The sequence below is a fragment of the Triticum aestivum genome, chromosome 4A (genome assembly GCF_018294505.1).
Source record: "Triticum aestivum cultivar Chinese Spring chromosome 4A, IWGSC CS RefSeq v2.1, whole genome shotgun sequence".
Taxonomy (NCBI): Eukaryota; Viridiplantae; Streptophyta; class Magnoliopsida; order Poales; family Poaceae; genus Triticum; species Triticum aestivum.
Window position 1 is genome coordinate 739940779 of NC_057803.1, and position 25960 is coordinate 739966738.

The 25960-nt window shown below is 47.9% G+C and overlaps 1 protein-coding gene across 1 annotated transcript; it reads right to left on the reverse strand.

Annotated features, from left to right (window-relative positions):
• Positions 1–2341: 2341 nt before the first annotated feature.
• Positions 2342–3667, reverse strand: LOC123083528 (probable carbohydrate esterase At4g34215). The gene is made up of 2 exons (XM_044505549.1): positions 2961–3667; positions 2342–2856 (listed from the first exon to the last, which is right to left on the reverse strand). Exons 1-2 carry the CDS (start codon positions 3591–3593, stop codon positions 2647–2649), a joined length of 843 nt encoding a protein of 280 aa, XP_044361484.1. The 5' UTR covers positions 3594–3667; the 3' UTR covers positions 2342–2646.
• Between the last annotated feature and the right edge of the window lie 22293 nt (positions 3668–25960).

The window sequence follows — 25960 nt, forward strand, 5'->3', positions numbered from 1 at the left end:
TAAGCGGGGCTACTCTAAAAGAGAATATGAAGTGCGTAAGCAATAATATTCACAATTCCATTTTATTACACCATCATTTCTGTTGAGTTTCATTCATATATATGTATTAACCCCCTTCTTCAAATTAGACGTGGCAGATGCGGAAAGAACTCCTATCACAAGATCGCGTGAAAGCAATTCAAGAGGAATTGGCGGGGTTCTTTCTTGACCACGTCATCAATAAAGCCGGAGAATACCATGTGGAAGTTGATTTCAAATGCTAGGGGATTGTAAAAGATCGTACATATTGTATATGTATGTAGCCAGTAGCGTCGGATAGATAATACGAAAACTTATTGTTCGACCAATCTCTCGAAGAAGGAGAGGTCGATCGATCACTTCTCTCGGTATGCATGTCGAACTTCTGTACTTAATGGTTTCCTTCATTTTCTTACTAGCTAGCGTGTCGAGGGTCTCTCTATGTATATAGTATGTAGCGTCGACCTAGCACGGACATAAGAGAGGACACTTCTCTCTCTATTAATTAGCTAGCTAACACAATATATGAAACACCTACATTAACCCCCCCAAAACCGCCAACCCCTCCCCCTTTAAAAAAAAACAAAAACCCAAGCCACTGAAATGCTGACGCGTGGAAGCCTTTTTGGTCCCGGTTTATGTCACCAACCGGGACCAAAGGTCCCCCTGCCTGGGCTGCGAGCAGCGGCCACGTAGATGTTCATCTGTCCCGGTTCATGTAAGAACCGGGACTAAAGGGGGAGGCATTAGTAACCGGGACTAAAGGCCCTTACGAACCGGGACAAATGCCCTGTTTTCTACTAGTGGAACTGCTTCCAATTCCAATCTATGCGTACATCATTGCATTTTGTGTGTAGATAATCGGTCTGTGCTGTAACAACAATTCTTGTTTTCTGGCAGATAAACTTAACGAAGCGAAGAATTTCTGTTCATGCATTTTGTTCCAATTCCTACAATCCACATAGCAATTAGTGCCCTTTGGGAGCCCGGCATGGAGTCCTACTGCTACAGACTAGAGCAGATTTATTGATCCGTTGTCCACAACTAATCATCACCAAATTAACTGTTCCGTGGAATCAATGGTAAAATGTCAGTAATCCCTGCCTACCTGATTGGAAGTGCTCACTGGAATGCGCACACACACACTGACTGATAATGCACTGGATTAATCATCACAGCGTGGCGATGTACGCGTCGGCGAGCATCTTGCCGAGCCGGACCTGGGCCTGGGTGGTGAGGTGGGTGATGTCGTTGGCAAGGGGGAGACCCATGGCGTCCACGTACTTGAGGTTGGGCACCCGCACCGCCGCCTGCTGCTTCCGCACCAGATCCTCGCCTTAGTGTACTGCCACTCCCTCACGGCGACGGAGATGGACGCTTGCGGCCTCCGACGGAAGAACGCCAAGGCGCTTCGGCTAGCCATTGAGCAGTCGGAGCGCGAGGCGAAGGAGGCGGCGGCGGAGAAGGCTCGGGTGGCAAGGCTGAAGCAGGAGCAGAACAGGGTTGTCCGTCGGATGTAGGGGCCCATCGTCCTCTCCGACTCCGGCGGCGGCGACAGCTGCGCCTTGTCGTCCAACAACCAAGACTCTCCACCAGCCGCGGACGCCTACAGCTGCGTCGGCGACCGGAAGGGCAAAGGCCCGACGAGGAAGTGGCGATCCCCCCCCCCCTACCTCCTCAATGTTTATATCGTTTTAGTTGTAGAAGTTTATGAACGTGTCCATGGATGAACTATGATCTTTTGGATGTGATGAAGTGTGTTTATCCGTTTGCAGCTGATCTTGTGTTCCTTTGCAGTTCAATTTTGTTGCCGTTGTTTGATCATGTATGATAGATCAACGTATGCATAGGTATTATGGATATAAGACGCCGCCGTATATGAGATACGCATATGTACAATGGCAAATATGAGGGATGCTCGTGAACGTGTCCACGGGCGTTTGAGGGGCCGGATTTGCCGAGTTCGGCTGTAGATGCTCTTACTCCAATACTATATTTCTAGCAACGTAAGTTAATAGTGTGGCTTGTCTTGATAGCTATTAATGGGAAGTAGTTGTTTCGTAGGTCCTGCCATGTTTTACCACATACCCAATTTCCCTGCTAATGGCAATGCGTTTGCCAGTTACAAACACGAGGCTTCTTTTTTTTGCAAGAAATCATGAGTCAGTGCAAAGAATTTATTTTTTTCTCCACATAGTTCTTTATGAACTGTTTCTGTTCGCAACCTACGTGTACAACATAGCAATTTGTGTGTGTAGATAGTCGGTACCTGCTGTTACAACAATTCTTCTATTAAAGCAGATAAACTTAGCGGAGCGAATAATTTCTCTTAAGCAAGACGGCAACGCTGTGCTGATGATGAGATTGTTCCAATTCCTACAATCCCCATAGCAATTAGTGGCAGCAATAATATGAGCTCGTGTCTGCCCCACCTTTGGTAGCCTCACATCAAGTATCCTACTACTACTGCAGACTAGAGCAGATTTATTCATCTGTTGTCCGCAACTAATCATAACCAAATTTACTATTCAATGGATTGAATGATAATCTCAGTAATCCCTGCCTGCCTGATTGGAAGTGCTCACTGGAATGCACACACACACTGACTGTTACGCACTGGATTAACTATCAGAGCGTGGATATGTATGCGGCGGCGAGCATCTTGCCGAGCCGGACCTGCGCCTGGGTGGTGAGGTGGGTGATGTCGTTGGCAATGGGGAGCCCCATGGCGTCCACGTACTTGAGGTTCGGCACGCGCACCGCCCTCTGCTGCTTCCGCACCAGATCCAGCCACTTGCCCTGCTGATTCCCCTGCCACTGCGCCGTCGCGATCCCAACCTGTTCCAACAGATCACAATGAGAAGATCAATGGAGTCGAAGCAGGGGATCCATCATCCATGGATGTAGCTACTGTGGCGACAGACAGACGGACAATGACATACCTGGATGACGAGGAGGTTGGGCAGGGCGAGGTCGCGGCGGACGTCCCGGACAAACGCCTCCATCCTGCCGGCGTAGGCCAGCGCGTCCTCGCGCCGCAGGGTGTCGGCCTCGCCCTGGAACCACAGCAGCGCGGCGACCCTCCCCGTCCCGGCGCCGGCGACGCGGGCGCGGGCCACCATGCGCTCGTACATCTCGGAGCCGCGGGACCAGTTGGCGATGGGGGTGCCGCCCTGCGCGCAGGGGACGAGCCCCACGACGGCGCCGCGCGGGCAGGCGGGGGACCGGAGCAGCGCGTGCGCGAACGGCATCCCGGGGCCCACGCCCACCACGTTGCCGGCGTCCACGCCGGCGTGCAGCGGCTCGCGGGCCTCCTCCCAGCGGAGCGACGGGGAGAGGCGCAGCGTGCGCGGGGACGGCGCGCACTCCGGCGGCACCACCCCGTCCCAGCGGTTCCCCGACGTGGCGCCGCCCCGGCCGCCCATGTTGGACTGCCCCGCCAGGATGAACACCAGCGTGGGCGCCCTCTCCGCGCCCCCGCGCGCGCTCGCGGCCACGGCCGCCGCCAGCATGGCCAGCAGGATGGGTAGCGCTCGCGCTCTCCAGAGCGTCGTCGCCGCCGCCGCTGGCTCCATTGTCCTCGCCGGGACCTAGCTAGCTGCTCTGCTCACTGGGTGACACTGGCTGGATGCCTGGATCCAATCGTGGGGAGTATGATATAAAGTAGTGAGTACGGCAAGGGACAATGGCCAATCCGCCATGGCGTGCTGTGGTGTCCTCTAGCTTTCTTGTCTGGGGGCGAGGGACTGGCAGTGACAGTGGCATGTGTGTCTGTCACGGGCAACCGCGCGCTTGGCTCGAAACAGGCGTCAAATGAGCTGTCCGAGCTTGGACTCCACTGCACAAGAGCACATGACTAGTACTGGCGTCGGTCGAACCAAGAGCCAGACAAGCACCCTATGGATGAATCAGTAGAATACAATCTTACATCCACGGAAGCTTTTTACAGACTAACAGAATTTACAGTCGTGATGGGCAAATCCGGCCCGGCAAACGCCCCTCCGCGGATACTGACCGATTAGAGCAACTCCAACGAGCCGACCCAAACGGACGACAATATTTTGACGGCCCTAGAAAAAAAATGCATGCATATTTAACATAAAAAACATTAAAGCCGGCCACGAAGGCCGGCGGAAGTCCACGCGTCCACATTGACATTTAAAAAAAATAAAAACAAACTAAACTACGCGTCGGCGCGCCGCCCTAGGCACTGTTGTCGTCGTCCTCGGGGTTCGCAAGGTTGATGAGCGTCGGCGCCGGGCCGGCCTAGGGGAACGTTGTGTTCCAAAGCGCGTTCGCGTCGGGCGCGGGCAGTGCCCCGGAGCGCGTTCATGACGGGCGCGGGCAATGCCGCCACAGGCCTCGCGCTGCTCGACCTTGGCGTCGCGCTCGAACATCTCGAGGTACTCGCCGTCGCGGCGCTCCTCGGCCACCCGTATCTGGCGCCAGTGCTCGAGGTACGCCGCCTCCTGCGCCGGCGTCGCCCCCAGCCAGACCGGCGGCGCGCTGACCCACTCGCGCACTACTCCCGTCCAGGAGTAGCGCTCGATGCGGGACGACTTCGGCTCCACTTTCACAGACGGCGGGGTCACCGGCGGCAGGACGCAGTCGCCCGCCGCGGAGAGGCCATGGCCTGCGCCATGGCCGCCTCGTACGCCGCCTCCTCTTCCTCGGCCGGTGCCGCCCTGCGCCGCTCGTCCTCCTTGCTCTCCCGGTAGACCGACGCAAGGGCATCCTGGTAGGCAGCCTCCGCCGCCTGGTCCTCCTCGCGGACGACGAGCGGCGGCGGTGGCACGGTGTGGTCGACTTCGCGGACGCCGCGTCGCCTCGCCACCTCGTGCTCGAAGGCGAACCAGCGCGCTGATACGTCCATTTTGCATCATGTTTTCTTATTGTTATTTATAATGTTTTATCCATAATAATGCTTTTTTGATGGATCTCATGGATAAGATGACAGCTCTATTAACCACCGTGGTCAACCCGGCAGATCAAGCTCAACATGACGCAGAAGTGGCGCAGTTAAAGTAGGATATAGTGCAAGCTAAGGAAGACATGGCGGCGGAAGACGTCAGGATGACCGCAGAGCGGGCGGCTCTGGACGCTCAAGCTCAGCGGATTCAGTCGCAGGCTTTCCAGCTTACGATGGACCAGAACACATCGAATGAGGTCATGAGGAGAAGGTACCAGAAGACTCAATCTCGTCTGCCTCTGGTTTATGATCCTATAAACCTTTTTCGCACACCCGGAGCGGGCCCCAGTAACCCGCCGGAGGTAAACCAGGTTGCAACGCCCGGGGCTGGCACGCCGGTTCAGCCACGAGTGATGGAGCCTCCACGTCTGAATACTGCTCTGCCTCATTATGTGCCGACACCATCGGGTCATTTTTCTAACCCTTTGGAGAACATGATCGCGGCGGCGGCACGACTGGCGGCTCTGCCGGCGGATGGCGACTCACCGACGACGGTTGAAACACGAAGGGTTAGAGAACTTCTTCAGACGGCTTTGGTGCAGCATGAGGGATATTCTTATAGTCGAGACAGGATTCACTCGACCCAAGGATTAAGTGGAGGTGTCCCTTGTTTGGTGACGGCTCTGCGTAATGAATGTTTGCCCAAGGATTTCAAGGGGCCTCGGAAGGTGCCTAATTACACGGCCGACTTACAGCCTTGGGCATGGATTAAAAGCTATGAGATGGCTATGGAGCTACTAGAGGTCAGTGACGCTGTGATGGCCAAGTACTTTACCATGATGCTGGATGGAACGACCCACACTTGGTTGAAGGGGCTGCCACCTAATTCCATCGGCTCATGGGTAGAGTTAAAGGCCCGGTTTATTCAGAACTTCAAAGATACATGCAAGCAGCTGATACGTCTCCAACGTATCTACTTTTCCAAACACTTTGCCCTTGTTTTGGATTCTAACTTGCATGATTTGAATGAAACTAACCCGGACTGACGCTGTTTTCAGCAGAACTTCCATGATGTTGTTTTATGTGTAGAAAAAAAAGTTCTCGGAATGTCCTGAAAATCCACGGAGGCACTTTTTGGAATTAATAAGAATTTCTGGGCGAAAGAAATACACCAGGGGGCCCAGGGCCTGTCCACGAGACAGGGGGCGCCCCCCTATCTCGTGGGCCCCGTGGACCTCCACCGACCTCAACTCCAACTCCATATATTCCGTCTCGCAGAGAAAAAAATCAGAGAGAAAGTTTCATCGCGTTTTACGACACGGAGCCGCCGCCAAGCCCTAATCTCTCTCGAGAGGGCTGATCTGGAGTCCGTTCGGGGCTCCGGAGAGGGGGATTCGTCGCTGTCATCATCATCAACCATCCTCCATCACCAATTTCATGATGCTCACCGCCGTGCGTGAGTAATTCCATCGTAGGCTTGCTGGACGGTGATGGGTTGGATGAGATTTATCATGTAATCAAGTTAGTTTTGTTAGGGTTTGATCCATAGTATCCACTATGTTCTGAGATTGATGTTGCTATGACTTTGCTATGCTTAATGCTTGTCATTAGGGCCCGAGTGCCATGATTTCAGATCTGAACCTATTATGTTTTCATGAATATATGTGTGTTCTTGGTCTTATCTTGCAAGTCGATAGTCACCTATTATGTGTTATGATCCGACAACCCCGAAGTGACAATAATCGGGATACTTCTTGGTGATAACCGTAATTTGAGAAGTTCATGTATTCACTATGTGCTAATGATTTGTTCCGATACTCTATTAAAAGGAGGCCTTAATATCCCTTAGTTTCCGCTAGGACCCCGCTGCCACGGGAGGGTAGGACAAAAAATGTCATGCAAGTTCTTTTCCATAAGCACGTATGACTATTTACGGAATACATGCCTACATTGCATTGATGAACTGGAGCTAGTTCTGTGTCAGCCTGTGTTATAGCTATTACATGAGGAATCGTATCCGGCATAATTATCCATCATCGATCCATCGCCTACGAGCTTTTCATATATTGTTCTTCGCTTATTTACTTTTCCGTTGCTACTGTTACAACTACTACAAAAACCCCAAAACATTTATCTCTACTTTTGCTACTGTTACCATTATTATCATACCACCTTTGCTACTAAATACCTTGCTGCAGATACTAAGTTATCCAGGTGTGGTTGAATTGACAACTCAACTGCTAATACTCAAGAATATTCTTTGGCTCCTCTTGTGTCGAATCAATAAATTTGGGTTGAATACTTTACCCTCGAAAGCTGCTGCGATCCCCTACACTTGTGGGTTATCAGCAGCCCATGTCAATTGTGGACTTGACTAACTGTAAGCAAGAGGAGGGTGAATCCATGACCCATTGGGTGCGCCGGGTCAAGGCCGTAATACATTCGTCTGATAAGATGGATGCCGGCTCTGCAGTCTTAATGTTGAAGAAAAATTGCCGTTTTACGCCTCTGAAACAGAAGCTGAGGCGGCTCAAGCGCGATTGTAATGACATGGGCCAGCCAATGGTGGCTCAAGTCAAATACGCCAACTCTGATAGTATCAAGGATCCCGAGTCTAATGATGAAATTGTAGGGAAGGGAAAGAAGAACGGCAACACCAAGGGTCCACAGCATAACCCAACGAATCAAGGAGGCAATAATAAACGTAAGGTTGATGGTAGCTTGGAGTTTGTGGCTAACACCAATACTCAAGGCAACAATCAACGACGTAAGGGGAGACCACCTCCTCGGTCCGGCGGGTCAGGCCCCACTCTTGAGCAGTTGTTAAATGAGCCCGTATCATGCTATGTTTGGGAGGCCAGCTTATGCCAAGTTCATGGTGTGGCCGCGTTCATTACAGGAAACGCAAATGGACCAAGATGAAGTGCTCACCAGATCTGTGATGAAAAAGAAAAAATGGCCAGGGAACCCTGTGTGTTCCTTTTGTGGAAAGCTGGAAACAGCTACTCATTTGTTTTTCTCTTGCCCTGTGGCGCGAGTCGCCTGGAGATTAATTGGGGTGGTCTCGGGGACTGAGCTATGTCCCAACAATACTTGACAATATTATGTGTGGTGCAATATGTTTGTGCCTAATGGATCCAAATTTTTCACAGTAGGCTTGGCTGCTATAACCTGGGCTATATGGTTGGCACGCAATAGAGCTACCTTTGAGAAAAAGTTGATTAAATCTCCTTTTGAGATTGTGTTCTCCGCATGTTCTTTTCTCTTGTATTGGGTAGGCCTTCAGAACAAGGAAGAAGCGGAGAAGCTACGCCAAGGTGCCGAGATGATTCGATCAAGCACGACCAGGCTGATGGCGATGTGCGAGAATGCCAGGCGCACGGTGAATGATGCTGGAGAGGTGCTGCCTTGGTGATGGGCTCGGCTGCGCTACGTCACGACTATCCTGCTTAAGCCGTTTTGGCTCTCATAGACAATTTAGTTATCCTGTTAGCTTGTGTTTGGGATCTATATGTTACTTAGATTGTGTAGTGCTATCAGGTTTTCGCCCTATAGTGCTCGTTTCGATGGCGGGCGGGCACGGTGGGTTTCCTGTCAGTGCGTTGAACTCCCTATCCCTCTTTCCCTTCCCCCTGGTTGTTTGGAACTATTGTATTTCCGTTTAATGCAAGTGGAAAGTGGTACGCCCGGTTCAAAAGAAAATGTAATCAGTGTGTCTCCCTGCCTGCCTTCCTTCATTTTGTCAGGTTGAAAAGTTGTATCAATTGGAACAATCTCCGCGGAAGAAAAATTATTTGCTTTGTCAAGTGTACATACCTGGAAAGAAGACTTGTTGTTACAGCACAGGCGGATTATATAAACACAAAATATAGATTGGAACAGAAGCAGACAAGCAATTCCTTTTTTTTTGGAAATGGAGGCATATGCCCCCCGGCCTCTGCATCATGAAGATACATGCAACTATTTTATTAAAAATCCACAAAGTAACGTCATAAAGGTCTTACAGCTCGCAAACGGAGCAGAATAAAGTTAAAAAAGAAAATTACATGCTGACACAAGCAACCGATACGATAATATGGAGGATAAGCTTCCTAGACTCCTATCCTGTTATGAGAGCACCATCCGAACCGGTTGAATATAAGCCGAGCTACCATCTCCCATTGGTTGCACCCAGTAACCAAAGGCTCCCTGGAGTCCATAGGAGTGAGTAAGGACCACGTATGGATCCAAGTTGTAGCTCTGAAGATGACCCGTAAGAAAGTTAAAGTGTGTTGTCTGTTAAAAATCATATCATTTTTGCAGTTCCATATAGCCCATAATAGCGCACATATTCCAATCCGAATACGAGCCACAATAATCGGTTTTGCCCCAGCTAACCACGCCCCAAACAACGACGCAATATCGACTGGAGGATTAATGTTCAAAGCTATATGAATCATTCTCCAAAGTAGTTTGGCAAGTGCGCATTCGAGAAATAGGTGTTGTATTGTTTCATCATGATCACAAAAACAGCACCGCGAACTTTCTACCCATCGCCTTTTAATTAAGTTGTCCTTTGTGAGTATCACTTGTTTGTGAACAAACCACATAAAGATTTTAATCCGCAAAGGAACCTTAACCCTCCAGATGTGCAGCGACCTTGAGATTGGGCCAGAATTAATCAAATCCAAATAGAAAGATTTCACTATCAAAATCCCATTCTTAGCTAATTTCCATTGTATCGAATCCGCCTGGTCGGAGATTTGAACTTCTATCAGTCTTCGAACCAAATGCATCCAGGCATTCCATCTCTCACCAACTAAGGCACGTCGGAACTGGATGTTCAGGGGAATAGTTTGAAGGACTGTGCCTACGTAATCCTCCTTACGTTGCACAATATTATAAAGAATGGGATATTGGACGGCCAGAGGCATCTCTCCTAACCACGTATCCTCCCAAAATCTTGTTGACATCCCATTGCCAACCAAGAATTTGATCCTGCGAAAGAACAAGTCCTTCGTTCTCATAAGTTCCTTCCAGAATGGCGAGCCAGTCGGTCTCATGGTAACTTGGGCTAATGTTTTGGATTGTAAATACTTATTGCGCAGGATTTGTGACCACATACCCTCCGACTCTGTCTCTAGCCTGTAAAGCCATTTGCTCATAAGGCATTTATTCTTAATTTCTAGGTTCTCAATACCGAGACCCCCTTGGTCTTTAGGTCGGCAAAGGATATCCCATCGCGCATTACGGTATTTCCTCTTGGCCTCGTCTGAATGCCAAAAGAAACGAGATCGAAAGAAATCAAGTCACTTCCGAACTCCTTTCGGAATTTCGAAGAACGAAAGTAGAAACATTGGCATACTAGTCAGTACTGATTTAATTAGGACTACCCGACCTCCATATGACATAAGCTTGCCCTTCCAGCAGCTAAGTTTTTTTTTCAATTTGTTCTTTAATACACTTCCATTCTTTATTGGATAACTTACGGTGACGTATCGGTATGCCCAAGTAATTAAATGGTAACGCACCTAATTCACATCCGAACAATTGTCTATAAGTGTGCTCCTCGTCTTTGGCCTTTCCAAAACAGAACAACTCGCTCTTATGAAAATTAATTTTTAATCCAGACAATTGTTTGAAGAAACATAAGACAAGCAATTCCTAACAATACATTGATATTGGCAGGGAAATTGGGTCAGTGGTGGAAAATGGAAGGAGCTACTTTCCAGGAATACTGATCAAGCTAAGCAGCACAATCAAAGCACATGTGGTAGGAGTATATTGGAGTCACTCTTTTTTTTTTTTTGAGATACACCTTCTGCTGTACAGATTAAAGCAACGAACTACTTCTGGCCTCCGCAAAGAGAGAATTAATGACCATTGGGCGCGCTAATCACATCCCAGTGGGCCGGGCCTGGATCCGACGCCACTGCTGCTGGTTTGTCCAATGGGCCTCTGCTGCCCACGGCGCACATCCTCTCGTCTCCGTCAGCGCAGCCAAATCTGGCTTCCTCTGCCCATGGGTCATCTGCCGAGTAGGATGGCGATTCCGTCAGGCCGTGGGGCGCGCAGCGGAACCTTCCTCTCTTTCCATCTGCGCCCTGGCAAGGAGGACGGCAGTTGGCCCCCAGGTCGCGTCGCGCACTGCGGCGAGACGGGGGCGGACCGATCATTGCCTCCATGCTGTGGAGGGTTTCAGGTACGTTGAATCATCGCTTTAGCATCTCATTTTAACACCGAATTCGATGTGACAAACATTAGACAAGGGAGATTGATTATTTACCAGGGCACTCATGACTCATGCGTATGCCAATTTGCTTTGCATCTTGGATTTCCATGACGCGGTCACCAATAAATTGAGCTCATGATATCCACAAACGTGGGACAGCAGAGACCAAGTGGAAATACTCCCCACCTTCTCTGCATTGCCTTCCAACTCCGGACAACCATCTATCCATAACCATTCGAGGGTTGGCAACCTCTCCAGGAGACCATGACGGAATTCCTCCATAACCGAATAGGCCAAATCGTCAATTCCCTCAGGCCTTGTTCGGTTTCACAGGGTTTCAAGGGGTTTGGAGCAGATTGTGAGGGATTAAATCCCCAGCAAGTCAAAATCCACATCAAACCCCTCCAATCTTCTTCAATCCCCTTGTGGTAGGGATTAACCGAACAATGCCTCACACTTCCCGTCAGCGTCAAGCAGAGCTTTCAGGCCACCGCAGCCAATCACATCGATACAGGTGGACACGGTCCGGGCCGGTCCGGTCTCTGACCGAGCCAGCCTTTGGACCGGCCGCCGGCGGCCCGGACCGGACTTGACCGACCAACCTGGCGGTCCTGTTTTTATGGACCGGACCGGAGGCGTCGAAGCCCGGGCCGGACCGAGCGGACCGGCCAACAACCACCGGCGGCCACGTCCATGGGTGCAGCGGCAAGGTGGGCGACGTGCGCGGTACTGCGGCGAGGTGGTGGGCGACGTGCAGTGGAAGTGCGCTGGGCGGCGCGGCTGTTGTTTGGTTGACTTTCGATATAGCCATGAACCTGCACACGATATATTCCTTGGCTGTTTTTTCTGTTGCATGCAAGTAATGTAGGTCGTGCATGTGCCCACGATTTCTCTGTGCCGGCCTTCCCTGATTAGTGGATCAAATCTGACGTGAAGAAGGTCGTCAAATGACACCATGATTTTTGGATCAAACCCATTTTCTCTCGTACTTCCTATTTTCTGTTCGACTCAATAAAAGGAACGGCAGCGTGGGATCGATCATGCGTGATTATAGGAAGCCGTCGCTACTCAATTTAGCGCCTTCCTAAACTGTTGGACGCGAAAGTCACGGCCGATCATTTCTCCCACGATCCAAAAATCACGGCAGACTTTATCCCACGATCAGATTGGTGGATTGTGTGCGTGCGTGCGTGCTGTGCTGAAGCGGCTCCCGTCGCACTTGGTCTCTACCGCGAAAAGTGCTGCTATGGCAACAAATACCGCTCCCATGGCCGAAATTGATTCAACCGTGCAAAGGTTGGGGTTGATGCCATGGTCGAGAATTCCAAAGCGGCTGCGGTGCACACACGACAGCGACGGCGAGCGGCGGCAAGATGCTAGGACGACACGGGGAGGTGAGAATGGAAGGAGAGGGCAATCTTGGAGACACGGTGGTTCACTCGAGGGCTGTCGGTGGCCGCAAAGATGACGAACGGCGGCGGCTGTCGCTGTGTTTTCTCGGTCCGCTCGGTCGGACCGGTTAAAGACCGGACCGGACCAACCTTTTTTCGGGCTGAATTTCACAGACCGGACCGTCCAGTTTCTGTAGCGAGCCAGGACCGAGCGGGCCAAGACCGAACGGACCATGAGCGGGCCGAAAAGCCCGCTCGGTACACCCAGCTTGACACACCGAGCCTCCTCGGCTTTGCCAGATTTTCAAGGTTCGAAGGCAGTGCCACCACATTGCAGCAGTCCAAAATTACCAATGCCTCTAAGGACTGCGGAAGGGTTTCCTCCTCAGACGATGAAGTGCTCCCCTCCAGGTTGTCAAAATTTTCGATACACAGAAAACAGAGGCGATCCAAGCACCGGAGCTCCTCTGTTGGCCAGCAGACAAGATCGCTGCATCCACTAATCACAAGCTCTTCCACGAAGTGAAAGTATTTCCAAATCTTAAGGTGTGAACTGGACAATCCGGAGCTTCTGACCAAGCTGTTGGGGCTTCCAGATCCAAATAGTTCAGATTTTTCAAGAGGTCTTTCACTTTGGCTTTGCTGGGGATCTAGGGGCAACATGGTTATGTCTTCCGGACACCCAAGAGTTAAGCCGGCGAGAAATGGCCAAGAGCCCACACAGATGCTCGTAAAAACTAAACTGACTCCAGTATTGTGAACGCCAACTATTCTTAAGGGCATGTACAATGGTCGATAAGGTAGTCTTATCTTAAATCTTGCATGTAATTTAGAGATGACAAAAAAACATATCTACAATGGGTCATCTTTTAGTCTTATCTTCAATAATTAGTTATTCCTAAAAACGTGGTGAGACATATTGTGCTAAGAGATCATCTCTTGTCTTTTCTTAATTAAGAGAAGACAAGCCTTCTCTTATGATTTCTCTCTCTTCCACCTCATCATTTATCCTACGTGGCATTGCTAAGATAGAACCATTGTACATGCCCTAAGTTGCTGACAACGGGGATCACTGGAATGCTTGCAAGCTTGGGGCAATTTTTGATCTCTTAGCTCTTCAAGCACCGGGAATGTTACCGGTTTATCACTAGGCTTTCCCACACTATTTTTTGCCCACATCTCCAGGCTTGGTAACGAAATCAACTCCATCCTCTTCAACCTAGGGAAGAATTTTGGAGGGGTAATGGGTCCTCCATCCACATCAAGATTATTACATAATGTAGTCACATTATCCATCTTCTGTAAGGACACAATCTCTAGAGATTCTAAGAGCCATACTACAGGTATACTCTTGAATCTTGGGCAGTTAGACATTTTGAGTTCTCTCAAGCAGTAAAACATCTAAGGCTTTCTAATCCATTGTGGCATTTCTAGACCACGATAACCACGTATCTTCAACTTCTGGATATTACTATGAGGGTTTAAACATTGAAGCACTTCTTCCACATTGCAGATCATATCTCTAGGCCCATCACCTATTTTTTGGTCCCAAGAGAAGAGCAAGTCACTTAGATTTTGCTTCTGACTGAGGTTGGGTTCTTTTGCATTCTCGCCACTCTTTATCTTGCTCAAATTCAGTAGTTCCAACCTATTGCTAAGGTGCTGCAAACCTTTGAGCTGATCTATCCCAAGGCCATCTCCAGTACCCACAACAAATGTTGTTAATACGTGAAGGTTGTTCAGTACACCAAAATTTGGGGACATACTTTGGAGTCTACGACAACCAGAAGATAAAGATGGATAAGCTTTCTCAATCTTGCCATGTTTTCTGGTAACTGGTGCAACTTCCGACAATCTATGAGCCTCAGTGTTTGCAGGTTATACAACATACATATTGAATCTGGCAAACTAATGATGTCATACCTAGAGAGGTCGAGATACTGTAAATGTTTTGCATTTATGGCCTTGCAAATGACAATTGAAGAAGGGGAGCAATGCAATGCTCTTAGTGATGCCAATACCCGCAACAACTTCGTAACATCCTTGTATGATCCGCTAGGAAAATAATAATGATCCTCGAATGATTCTGAAGGAGCTAACAAAGTGCGGAGGTATGTTCTACCTTTGCATAACCCATTGATTCTATCCAATTCAGCCTTTGACATTTGCATGTGACAAACACCTTTTAACAATGCTTTCTGTTGAGACAATCCTTGTATACTTGCACATTCATCTGTGACATCTTTTGCTAGATCATGCATTAAGTCATGCATTTTACATACAATTGTCTTATATTTTTTGTCACCATGATAGACAGCAGATTTGACTACCACTTCCGTATCTTGGAGGAAGGACCTTCAAACCAACTCTTCAAAAAATAAATTCTCCTTTCTGTACTAAATCCATTTTTCCTCTTTTTGAATAAAGCCATTTGCCATCCATAGTTGGATCAACCTATCCTTCTCCAACTCATAATATTTGCGAGAAACTGCACAGAATGCAAAGCATTGCTTCATTTCAGATGACAGGTCTTTGTAGCTTAATTTCAGTATGGGCATGGCCTCATATTTGCCTCCACCATTATCCCCAATGTTATTTTCTATGATGGCCTTCAGTATGAGCAAGAGGCAACCCCCCACATTTATTGACAATACCCCTCCCGAGGGTGACCAACTCTGGTTGCTCATCTACACCATTGCTAAATGCTTTGTTCGAAAACAATTCCCATGAGTCTTCTTCACTTCGAAATACTAGCTCGTGGGGCTTGACAATGCACATTATAGAGGCCACTTGCTTACTTCGACCTGTAACAACTATAACACGTCCTGGTCCACCAATAGAACACAATTGTGGCTTCAACTCATCCCCCCATATTCTCTTATCTTCATTCGATACATCATCTAGAACAAGTAAAAACCTTTTCTGACCGATGACTTCATCAAGTTTCTTCCGCAATAGTTCGATGCTGCCAGGGATGGCAGAACTTCCATTGATGAAGCCCCATGATTTCTTGCCGAAAAAGGGGGAAGCCTCATGTCTGCAACTCAGTCATATGTGGCGAAAAGAAAAAAAAATGGAAAAGAAGAACTGAAATGTTTGCAAGATGCTTAACAATACAATGTTATGAGTTGCAAACGCATTGATAGTGGCAAGGAAATAGGGTATGTGGTACAAAATGACAGGATCTACTACTTTCCAGGAATAACTATCAAGCCAAGCCGCACAATTAACTTGGATTAATTTACGTATGGTAGAAATATATTGGAGGCACACATGCTTCTGCTCTATAAAACTACAGACTAAAGCAACGAACTTATTTTTTTTCTTTTAGAACAACAACGAACTTACGTGTGGGTGAAGAAATAATATATAGTTCCAGGGGAGCTCCTAACCGGCGCCTTAAGCGCCGGTTCAGGAAGCTGGCGCTCACAGCCGCGCCTGCTGGGCCGGCCCACGACACGCCTTCTATACACAAGAAAAAATACCATCTATACCACAAAAAATCCCATAAAAAGTATTGCTCCCTTCAGGATTCGACCACACGACCTCTACTACATGTTCCAATGGACTAACCACTAGAGCAATCGATCATGGATATTTTCAGCGCGCACGAATTAAGAATAACTAAAGTCGAGCTATTTATTGCGCACAGATTTTGAGAAACGTAATTTTTTTGGGACGAAATTTGAAAATTCACAGATTTCAAGATAATCACGAATTGAAAAGGTTAACGAACTAAAAAAATCATTGATTTTAAAAAAGTTCATCAATTTTGAAAAAATAGTTCATCAATATCAAACAGGTTCGTTTGAATTTGTAAAATGTTCATAGAATTTGAAAAAAAGTTCATCGAATTTGAAAAAAGTTCGTCGAAATATAGAAAAGGTTCATCGAAATCTAGAAAAAAGGTTCATCAAATTTGAATAAAGTTCACGGAATTTAAAAAAAATGTATTTTTCGTTTTTTGTTCGTGATTTCAAAATGTGTTCATAGTTTTAAATTTATACACATTTTCAAATTTTGTTCACAATTTTAAATTGTTCTGTGTACATCAAAAAATGTTGAATGGGTATTTTAATGGTTTTTCAGCGTATATCACAAAATTGTTCAATGTGTAGTTAAAAATTGTTCAGATTATATTACAAAAATATTCAATGTATAAAATTTGTTCATCTTATATAAAAAACTGTATAAATATGTTTTAAACTAAACCACAAAAATGTTCGCTGTGCAGTTAAAAATTGTTCATCGTACACCGAAAAAAATGTTCATTGTATATTTGAAAATCGCTCGTCGTATATAAATTTTTGTTCATGTTCTCAATAATTGTTCATGTTTTAAAAATTGATGGAATTTTAAAATTTTAAAAAGTTCACCAACCATGAAAAAAGTTCATCAAGATTAAAAAGAGGTCATCAATTTTGGAAAAGAAGTTCATCGATTTGAAAAAGAGTTCACGGGTTTTCAAAAAACGGTTCACGAATTCGAAAAAGTTCATAAAGTAGGAAAAGGTTCATCGATTTTGAAAAAAAGTTCATCGATTTGAAAAAGATTTCACGGATTTTTAAAAAGGGTTCACGAATTCAAAAAAAGTTCATCATTCTGAAAATAGTTCATAGAATTTTAAAAAAAGTTCACGCAATTGAAAAGTAAATACAGAATGGGAAAAATAAAAAAGAAAGAAAAGTAAAAAACTGTTCCAAAAAAAAAAAACTGTTCCCAAAAGTGGGGGATTCCGCGACCGTGACAAAGAATAAACCAAACATGACAGTACTGGACACATATGTAGGCTTATCGTAGTGGTTGGTTCGCTGCTCTTTGAACCTAGGGATCCTAAGTTCCAACCCTGCCTCAGGCACCATTTTTTGCTTTGATTCAGTTTGAACAGAATTAACAAAAAAGACAATGGGCCGGCCCGGCGCAGCAGGGGGGTGTGCGCCCGATTGCATAATATACTGCAGCGGGCGCCCTTTAGGGTTTGCCTAGTTCCAGGGCCTCCGCAAAGAGAGAAAAGTAATGACCATTGGGCCCGCTAATCCCATCCCATCCCATCCCAGAGGGCTTCCAACCCACCCACCCCTCTGCTGCTGCTAATTGGTCTCACGCCCTCCTCCACGCCCCGTAATCTCGCGCCGCCCACGGCGTGCGCGGCGACGAGGACGGTGGTTGCCTCAGGACGCGGTGCGCCCAGTGCTAACTTTCCTCTTACCTCTCTGCACTCTGCCGAGGAGGACGGCAGATGGCACCCAGGCCGCGCCATATGGGAGCGGCAATATGGGAGCGGATGAGCAAGCCGGAGCTTCCTCTTACAGTTCGAACACTGCTTCCTTCATGTTGTGGAGGACTTCAGAAAATTCTAGCCTGCAGGTACGTTTAACCATCCGCCGAATTTGATATCGCAACATTTGACAAAAGGGAGATTGATTAATTACGAAGGCACTCAGGTGCAAGTCACTGTCTAGTATGAATAAGCAATTTCTCCAGCCATTAGAAATGAAACAAATGCAAATTTAGTAGTTTAAATTTCTAAAGCCGAATCAATTTTTTTTGTGGCTTCAGATTAAAGTAGTGGTGTAGTCATTTAAGCAATTTCGGAATCTATGTATGCAGGAGAACGGGGTGCACTATGTGCTGTTGGGGGTGAATTGGGCAGAGATGGGATGTACCTTCGGTTTTTTTTGAAATGGGTGAGCCATTGGGCGCACGGGTTGGCGACAGTGTGCCGGCGGTGGTACGTGCGACGGGCGACTCCTCGCCGGGCGGTCTGGATGAGGGAGTCCTGGACTAAGGGGTCCTCGGACAGCCGGACTATATACTTTGGCCGGACTGTTGGACTATAAGGATATAAGACAGAAGACTTCGTCATGTGTCCGGATGGGACTCTCCTTTGCATAGAAGGCAAATTTGGCGATTCGAATATGTAGATTCCTTTCTCTGTAACCGACTTTATGTAACCCTAGCCCCTCCAGTGTCTATATAAACCGGAGGGCTTAGTCCGTAGGACAACAATAATAACTTCATAGGCTATCTTCTAGGGTTTAGCCATTACGATCTCGTGGTAGATCAACTGTTGTAATACTCATATTCATTAAGATCAATCAAGCAGGAAGTAGGGTATTACCTCCATAGAGAGGGCCCGAACCTGGGTAAACATTATGTCCCCCGCCTCTTGTTACCAGACGCACAGTTCGGGACCCCCCTACCCGAGATCCGCCGGTTTTGACACCGACATTGATGCTTTCATTGAGAGTTCCACTGTGATGTCGAAGATAGGATCGATGGCTCACCTTGTTATCAAGGACAACATCACCACCGGAGGAGCCCTGGCCTCAGGCCAAGCTCTCCGGCTTGGCGGCTTCACTATGACCGCCCCTTCGGCCGTTGCGCCGATGATGACTTCTCGGGTCATCGAAAAGCGCCTCCGCATCAGCTCAGAATACTCTGAGCAGATGCATCGGACTGAGTTGTCATCTTTAAACGAACTCCTGGACCGCATCGCCGCCTTGGGAGTCGCTACGGACTACGATCGGATTGGGCTTAAACACGATCAGAGAGAGAGATTTAATCTCCGCCGATCACCCATCAGATAGTGGTAGTGGAGAAACAACACGACAACTCTCCCTCCGTATTGAGGACGAGTTATGTCCGTATTTCCGAGCTCATAGAGCCGGATACCCGCCCACAGGCAGATACGCCTCCTATCCCGAACCTAGAGTTAGACCGCGGGCCAGAAAAATTGGCTTACACTCCGGAGCCCGAGCTACTAAGCTCGGAAATTACTCAAGCTCCGGATCTCAGGTTGGGTTAGGGTTCGGATGTAAAGCCACCCACCCACCCAGAGACAAGCGATCTTACTCACATCAGACAGCAGTCCTAGGAAACGGTCCATCACTTCTGGGCCAGATTCTGCCTCGTCAAGGACAGGATCAAGGACTGCCGCGATGAAGACGCAATCTCACTATTCTGCAAAAACTGCACAGACGAGGGAATCCTCAATGCGATCAATCGCCGTCACGTATCACACTTCGCTGACTTGGCAACTATAGTACAGAAGTACTGCGCAATGGAAAGCGACTGGAAAACTCAGGCAACCTCCTGGGAGCCGTCGGTTTCCACTAAACCCCTCGTCCGGACAAAAAGGGCGCACTCGGTCGCCCAATCTAGTAACCAAAAAATCAAAGCCCATTAAGGGGCGCGGAACCGTCCTACAGGGATGGCTTGATAGGCCATGCAGGATACATACAACACCGGATAAAATACCAACCCATAGCCTTCGAGCATGTTGGATACTCCGGCAGGTGGCCAAGAGTGGCAAGGATCTCCTCATCAAAAATACCATAGAGTAACATCCCACGGAAGACAACAACCATACAGTGCTGACAGTCTTCAAGAGTTTCACCTCAAACATAGGCACAAATGGGCACTCGCGGCCTCGTCGAAGTCTGCCAAGTTGCAGCAATAAACCCCTGGAACAACACGGCATAACTTTCAATGCCAGTGACAAGCCAAAATTCAGAACAGTCAGGGCACCTGCCGCGCTGGTCCTCAGTCCAATCATGGACGATTTCCGGCTTACCAAAGTTCTTATGGACGGCGGCAGCAGAATAAACCTCATTTACGAGGAAACTCTTAACAAAATGGAAATAGACAGGAGCCGCATTGAGCAAAGTAATACAACCTTCCGAGGAATTATTCCAAGTCAGGAGGCGCGATGTGCGGGAAAAATCACACTCGATGTGGTATTCGGTACGCCGGAGAATTATCGTTCCGAAGAGATAACCTTTCAAGTGGCCCCTTTTAACAGTGGATATCACGCCCTTTTAGGGCGAGATGCATTTGAGAGTTTCCAAGTTGTACCCCATTATGGGTACATGAAGGTCAAGATGCCCGGGCTCGATGGAATCATCACTCTCGCCAGTGATCCGGACATAGCACTCTGTGCCGAAAATAAAACCGCCAGCTTGGCCCTCGAGGCATTATCTAAAGCCCTCGCGGCCGAAGAATTAACCGCATTGCGCTCCACGGTGGATAGGGACGACGTGATACTTGATAAGCGACCCAAATCCACCTCCTTCAAACCAGCAGACGAAATAGTCAAATTCCAGGTCCACCCAACGGACTCCACAAAGACGGCATCCATCGGAGTACAGCTGGACCCCACGGTCGACGCCGCACTGCAGGCGTTACTACACGAAAACTAGGACATATTTTCCTGGCACCCTTCTGATATTCCAGGAATCCCACGCAAGCTGGCCAAACATAGCATAAACATATTGAAAGGATACAAGCCGGTCAAACAAACATTACGACGCTTTTCCGAACCCAAACGACAAGCCATGGGAGAGGAGCTAGCCAAATTACTGGATTCATCGGAGAGATCAAACATCCAGACTGGCTAGCATACCTGGTGATGGTACCAAAGAAGGATAAATCCTGGCGCCTATGCGTCGATTTTAAAGACCTCAATAAGGCTTGCCCTAAGGATCTTGATAATCCACAAGTGCAGGGGATCGCAACAGCTTTCGAGGGTAAAGTATTCAACCCAAATTTATTGATTCGACACAAGGGGAGCCAAAGAATATTCTTGAGTATTAGCAGTTGAGTTGTCAATTCAACCACACTTGGATAACTTAGTATCTGCAGCAGAGTGTTTTGTAGCAAAGTAATATGATAATAAAGGTAACGGTAGCAAAAGTAATATTTTTGGGTTTTGTGGTGATTGTAACAATAGCAACGGAAAAGTAAATAAGCGAAGCACAAGATGTGAAAAGCTCGTAGGCATTGGATCAGTGATGGATAATTATGTCGGATGCGATTGCTCATGTAATAGCTATAACATAGGGTGACACAGAACTAGCTCCGATTCATCAAAGTAATGTAGGCATGTATTCCGTAAATAGTCATACGTGCTTATGGAAAAGAACTTGCATGTCATCTTTTGTCCTACCCTCCCGTGGCAGCGGGGTCCTTGTGGAAACTAAGGGATATTAAGGCCTCCTTTTAATAGAGAACCGGAACAAAGTATTAGCACATAGTGAATACATGAACTCCTCAAACTACGGTCATCACCGAGAAGTATCCCGATTATTGCCACTTCGGGGTTGTCGGATCATAACACATAATAGGTGACTATAGACTTGCAAGATAGGATCAAGAACACACATATATTCATGAAAACATAATAGGTTCAGATCTGAAATCATGGCACTCGGGCCCTAGTGACAAGCATTAAGCATAGCAAAGTCATAGCAACATCAATCTCAGAACATAGTGGATACTAGGGATCAAACCCTAACAAAACTAACTTGATTACATGGTAAATCTCATCCAACCCATCACCATCCAGCAAGCCTACGATGGAATTACTCACGCACGACGGTGAGCATCATGAAATTGGTGATGGAGGATGGTTGATGATGACGACGGCGACGAATCCCCCTCTCCGGAGCCCCGAACGGACTCCAGATCAGCCCTCCCGAGAGAGATTAGGGCTTGGCGGCGGCTCCGTATCGTAAAACGCGATGAAACTTTCTCTCTGATTTTTTTCTCCACGAGACGAAATATATGGAGTTGGAGTTGAGGTCGGCGGAGCCTCAGGGGGCCCACGAGACAGGGGTCGTGCCCAGGGGGGAGGGCGCGCCCCCCACCCTCGTGGACAGGGTGTGCCCCCTGGTCTTGATTCTTTCTCTAGTATTTTTTATATTTTCCAAAAAGTGCCTCCGAGGATTTTCAGGACATTCCGAGAACTTTTGTTTTCTATAGATAAAACAACATCATGGCAGTTCTGCTGAAAACAGCGTCAGTCCGGGTTAGTTTCATTCAAATCATACAAGTCAGAGTCCAAAAAAAGGGCAAAAGTGTTTGGAAAAGTAGATACGTTGGAGACGTATCAGATCCCTTTCCCCTCCCCCGCATTAATCAGATCATCGATGCTACCACAGGACACGACTCACTGTGTTTCCTCGACGCATACTCCGGATACCATCAAATCAAGATGAAGGAGTCTGACCAGGCTGCAACGACATTTATCACGCCATACGGGCCTTTCTGCTTCAACACTATGCCTTTCGGGCACAAAAACGCTGGTGCCACCTATCAACGCACGATTCAAACATGCCTAGAGAAACAAATCGGCAAGACAATTGAAGCATACGTTGATGACGTAGTCAGTAAAACCAGGCACGTCGAGTCCCTAATAGACGATGTGCATCTCACATTTGACAACCTTCGAACATATGACATTAAGCTCAATCCGGAAAAGTGTGTTTTCGGCGTTCCTGCAGAAAAACTTCTGGGCTTCATCGTTTCCAATAGAGGAATTGAAGCAAACCCAGCTAAAATCCGAGCATTGTCACAGTTGGCTAACCCAACAGACCTTAAACAGGTCCAAAAATTATCCGGATGTGTGGTAGCTTTAAGCCGCTTTATCTCCAGGCTAGGAGAAAAGGCATTGCCACTCTATCGCCTTCTCCGACGCACCGATCAATTCGAGTGGACGGACGCGGCAACAGCCGGATTGGAAGAAATAAAGGCTCTTCTAGCAAGCAACCCAATCCTGGCCGCACCAAACGTCGGCGAACCCATGTTATTATATATATCGGCCACACGCCAAGTTGTGAGTGCGGTACTCGTTGTCGAACGAGAGGAGGACGGACACAAATTCCCGCTCCAGAAGCCGGTATACTATGTATCCACTGTCCTCAGAACATGCAAATCCCGGTACCCTCATTACCAAAAGAAAGCATACACAATTTTCATGGCATCCCGGAAGCTACGACACTACTTTCAAGAGTGCTCGATAACGGTGGCCTCCGAAGTACCTCTTAACAACATAATAAACAACCGCGACCCTACGGGCCGGATTGCCAAGTGGGCCATTGAGCTCCTCCCATTCGACATATCATATAAACCGCGCCAGGCCATTAAATCCCAGGTATTGGCCGACTTCATTGCTGAATGGACTGGGGCTGAACTCCCTAAAGAGTACGGCGCATATTCCAACTGGGTCATGCACTTCGATGGCTCAAAAATATTGGCAGGCCTAGGGGCAGGCGTTTTCCTAACATCCCCTACTAGACATACTGTTCAGTACCTCCTAAAAATATTATTCACGGACTCCAATAATGCAGCCGAATACGAAGCCTTACTGCATGGTCTTCGGATGGCCGTTTCCATGGGCATACATCGCTTGGAAGTGCACGGGAATTCAAACCTCGCAATATCTCAAATAAATGGAGACTTCGATGCCAAAGATCCGAAGATGACGGCTTATTGTAACGATGTTCTCAAAATGTCGGCTCATTTCGAGGGGCTCGAGTTTCACCATGTGGCTCGTGAAAGTAATCAAGTGGCGGATGTCCTCGCTCGCATCGGCGCCAAGCGTGACCCCGTCCCACCGAACATCTTTCTGGAAAGGCTCTTTAAACCATGTGTGGTGTTGTAAGGGGAAAGCAGCGATACCAATCCGGATCTGAATACAACCCCAGATTCCGAACACACTGACATCATCGGGGGCTCAGCCACCGAAATTACACCATCAGCCCATCTCATCATGGCAGTCATCGCACCATGGACCGAACCCTTCCTGGCCTACCTTAATAGGCGACAACTTCCCGAGGACCAGAATGAAGCACGTTGCATTGTGCGGCGCTCTAAAGCCTACAAAGTCTAGGAGGGAGAACTTTACAAGAAAAGCGCTACCGGGTACTTCAAAGATATATCTCCAAGGAAGAGGGGCGACAACTCTTGGCTGAAATTCATGCCGGCCGCGGCGGTCACCACGCTGCAGCTCGGGCCCTTGTAAGCAAGGCCTTCCTTACAGGTTTCTATTGGCTGACGGCTCGAGCAGACGCACAGGACCTTGTCCAACATTGCGTCGGATGCCGGCTTTTCGCCAACCAAAGCCATATGCCACCTACCGCTCTACAAACAATCCCCATTACTTGGCCTTTTGCGGTCTGGGGGCTTGATATGGTCAGACCTCTTACAGGAGGAAGCCATAAGAAAAAAAATACCTGTTGGTCATGGTGGATAAATTCACGAAGTGGATAGAAGCAAAACCAGTTAAAACGGCCGAAGCCGGTCCTGTGATAGATTTTATATCCGGTGTTGTGCACCGTTATGGCGTCCTGCACAGTATCATCACCGACAACGACTCCACTTTCATAGCCGATGAGGTAAAGGCCTGGTGCGCTAATATGGGCATCAAGCTCGACTACGCTTCCGTCTATCACCCACAAACCAACGGTCAAGTTGAACGAGCCAACGGTCTTATTATGAGCCGCATTAAACCCCGACTAGTGCGGTCTTTGAAAGAATCAGACAAGCACTGGGTGAAGGAGCTCGACTCCGTACTCTGGGGGCTGTGGACCACACCCAATCGTTCTACTGGATACACACCTTTCTTCATGGTGTACGGCGCAGAGGCTGTGTTACCCTGCGACATTATTCATGACTCACCTCGAGTGCGCATGTATGAAGAGAGAGAGACCGAGCTGGATTGGCAGGACAACTTAGATGCCCTGGAGGAGGAGCGCGATGTCGCTAAGGCCCGTTCCGCATTCTATCAACAACAGGCTCGCAGATATCAAAGCAGAGAAGTACGAGCCAAGACTTATAACATTGGCAAACTAGTTCTACGCTTGCCGGAGAAGAAAAAGGACAAACTCAAGCCCAAGTGGGAGGGTCCCTTCATCATCGACGAAGTTCTCACCGGAGGAGCGTACCGCCTGCGTGATGCATCAGACAACCGCCTGGAGCCGAACCCATGGAACGCGGCCAGACTCCGAAGATTCTATGCCTAGCGCCAGACTCTTTGTTCATCTCCTTTTTTCTTATTTTTCCTCTCTTTTCACTTGTATTTCTTATGCTGTAAAGCTCAGATACGGTTAAACCGTACACTTATAACACATACAATTCTTAATATGTATGTCAACTATACCTGGGGGCTTCTTGTACAGAAGCTTATTGCTATTATTTTCCGAGCATCAAGCTCACCGCATATGTGTCTTTTCCACGTATGTACCTTTTCTTCGCCATTATATGCATCGATATGACTTAAGTTTTGGCCAAGCCGGGTTTCCTGGCTCCTGTGCTTATGCCCTACGCTCCTGTTAGTTCAACTAGGGCATAAAGGGAGCACCTCTGCGATTGTTACTGCCGGGTCATTCGGATGTGTACCTCAGACTGGGTGAAGCCGAAAGCTAGCGTTCTTAAGGGAATATTCGGTCAGTGAACTAAAGATGTTGTTTACTTGTCTCATTATGAACCCCCAGATGTTATGTATGCTGTGGTTTTTTTAAAACACAGTTCGGACATGCACTTTGATGCATGCTTACCCAGGGAAAGGAACCCTTAATGAAACTATTCTCTCTGGAAGATGTTTCTTACGATTAAAATGTAATATAACATAACTAGTCGGATACTTGTCTG

Coding starts and splice junctions, on each gene's coding strand:
- LOC123083528 (XM_044505549.1), bottom strand. CDS start 3,593: ATGGAGCCAGCGGCGGCGGCGACGACGCTCTGGAGAGCGCGAGCGCTA. Junction 2,857..2,960: donor CCAACCTCCTCGTCATCCAG/GTATGTCATTGT, acceptor CTGTTGGAACAG/GTTGGGATCGCGACGGCGCA.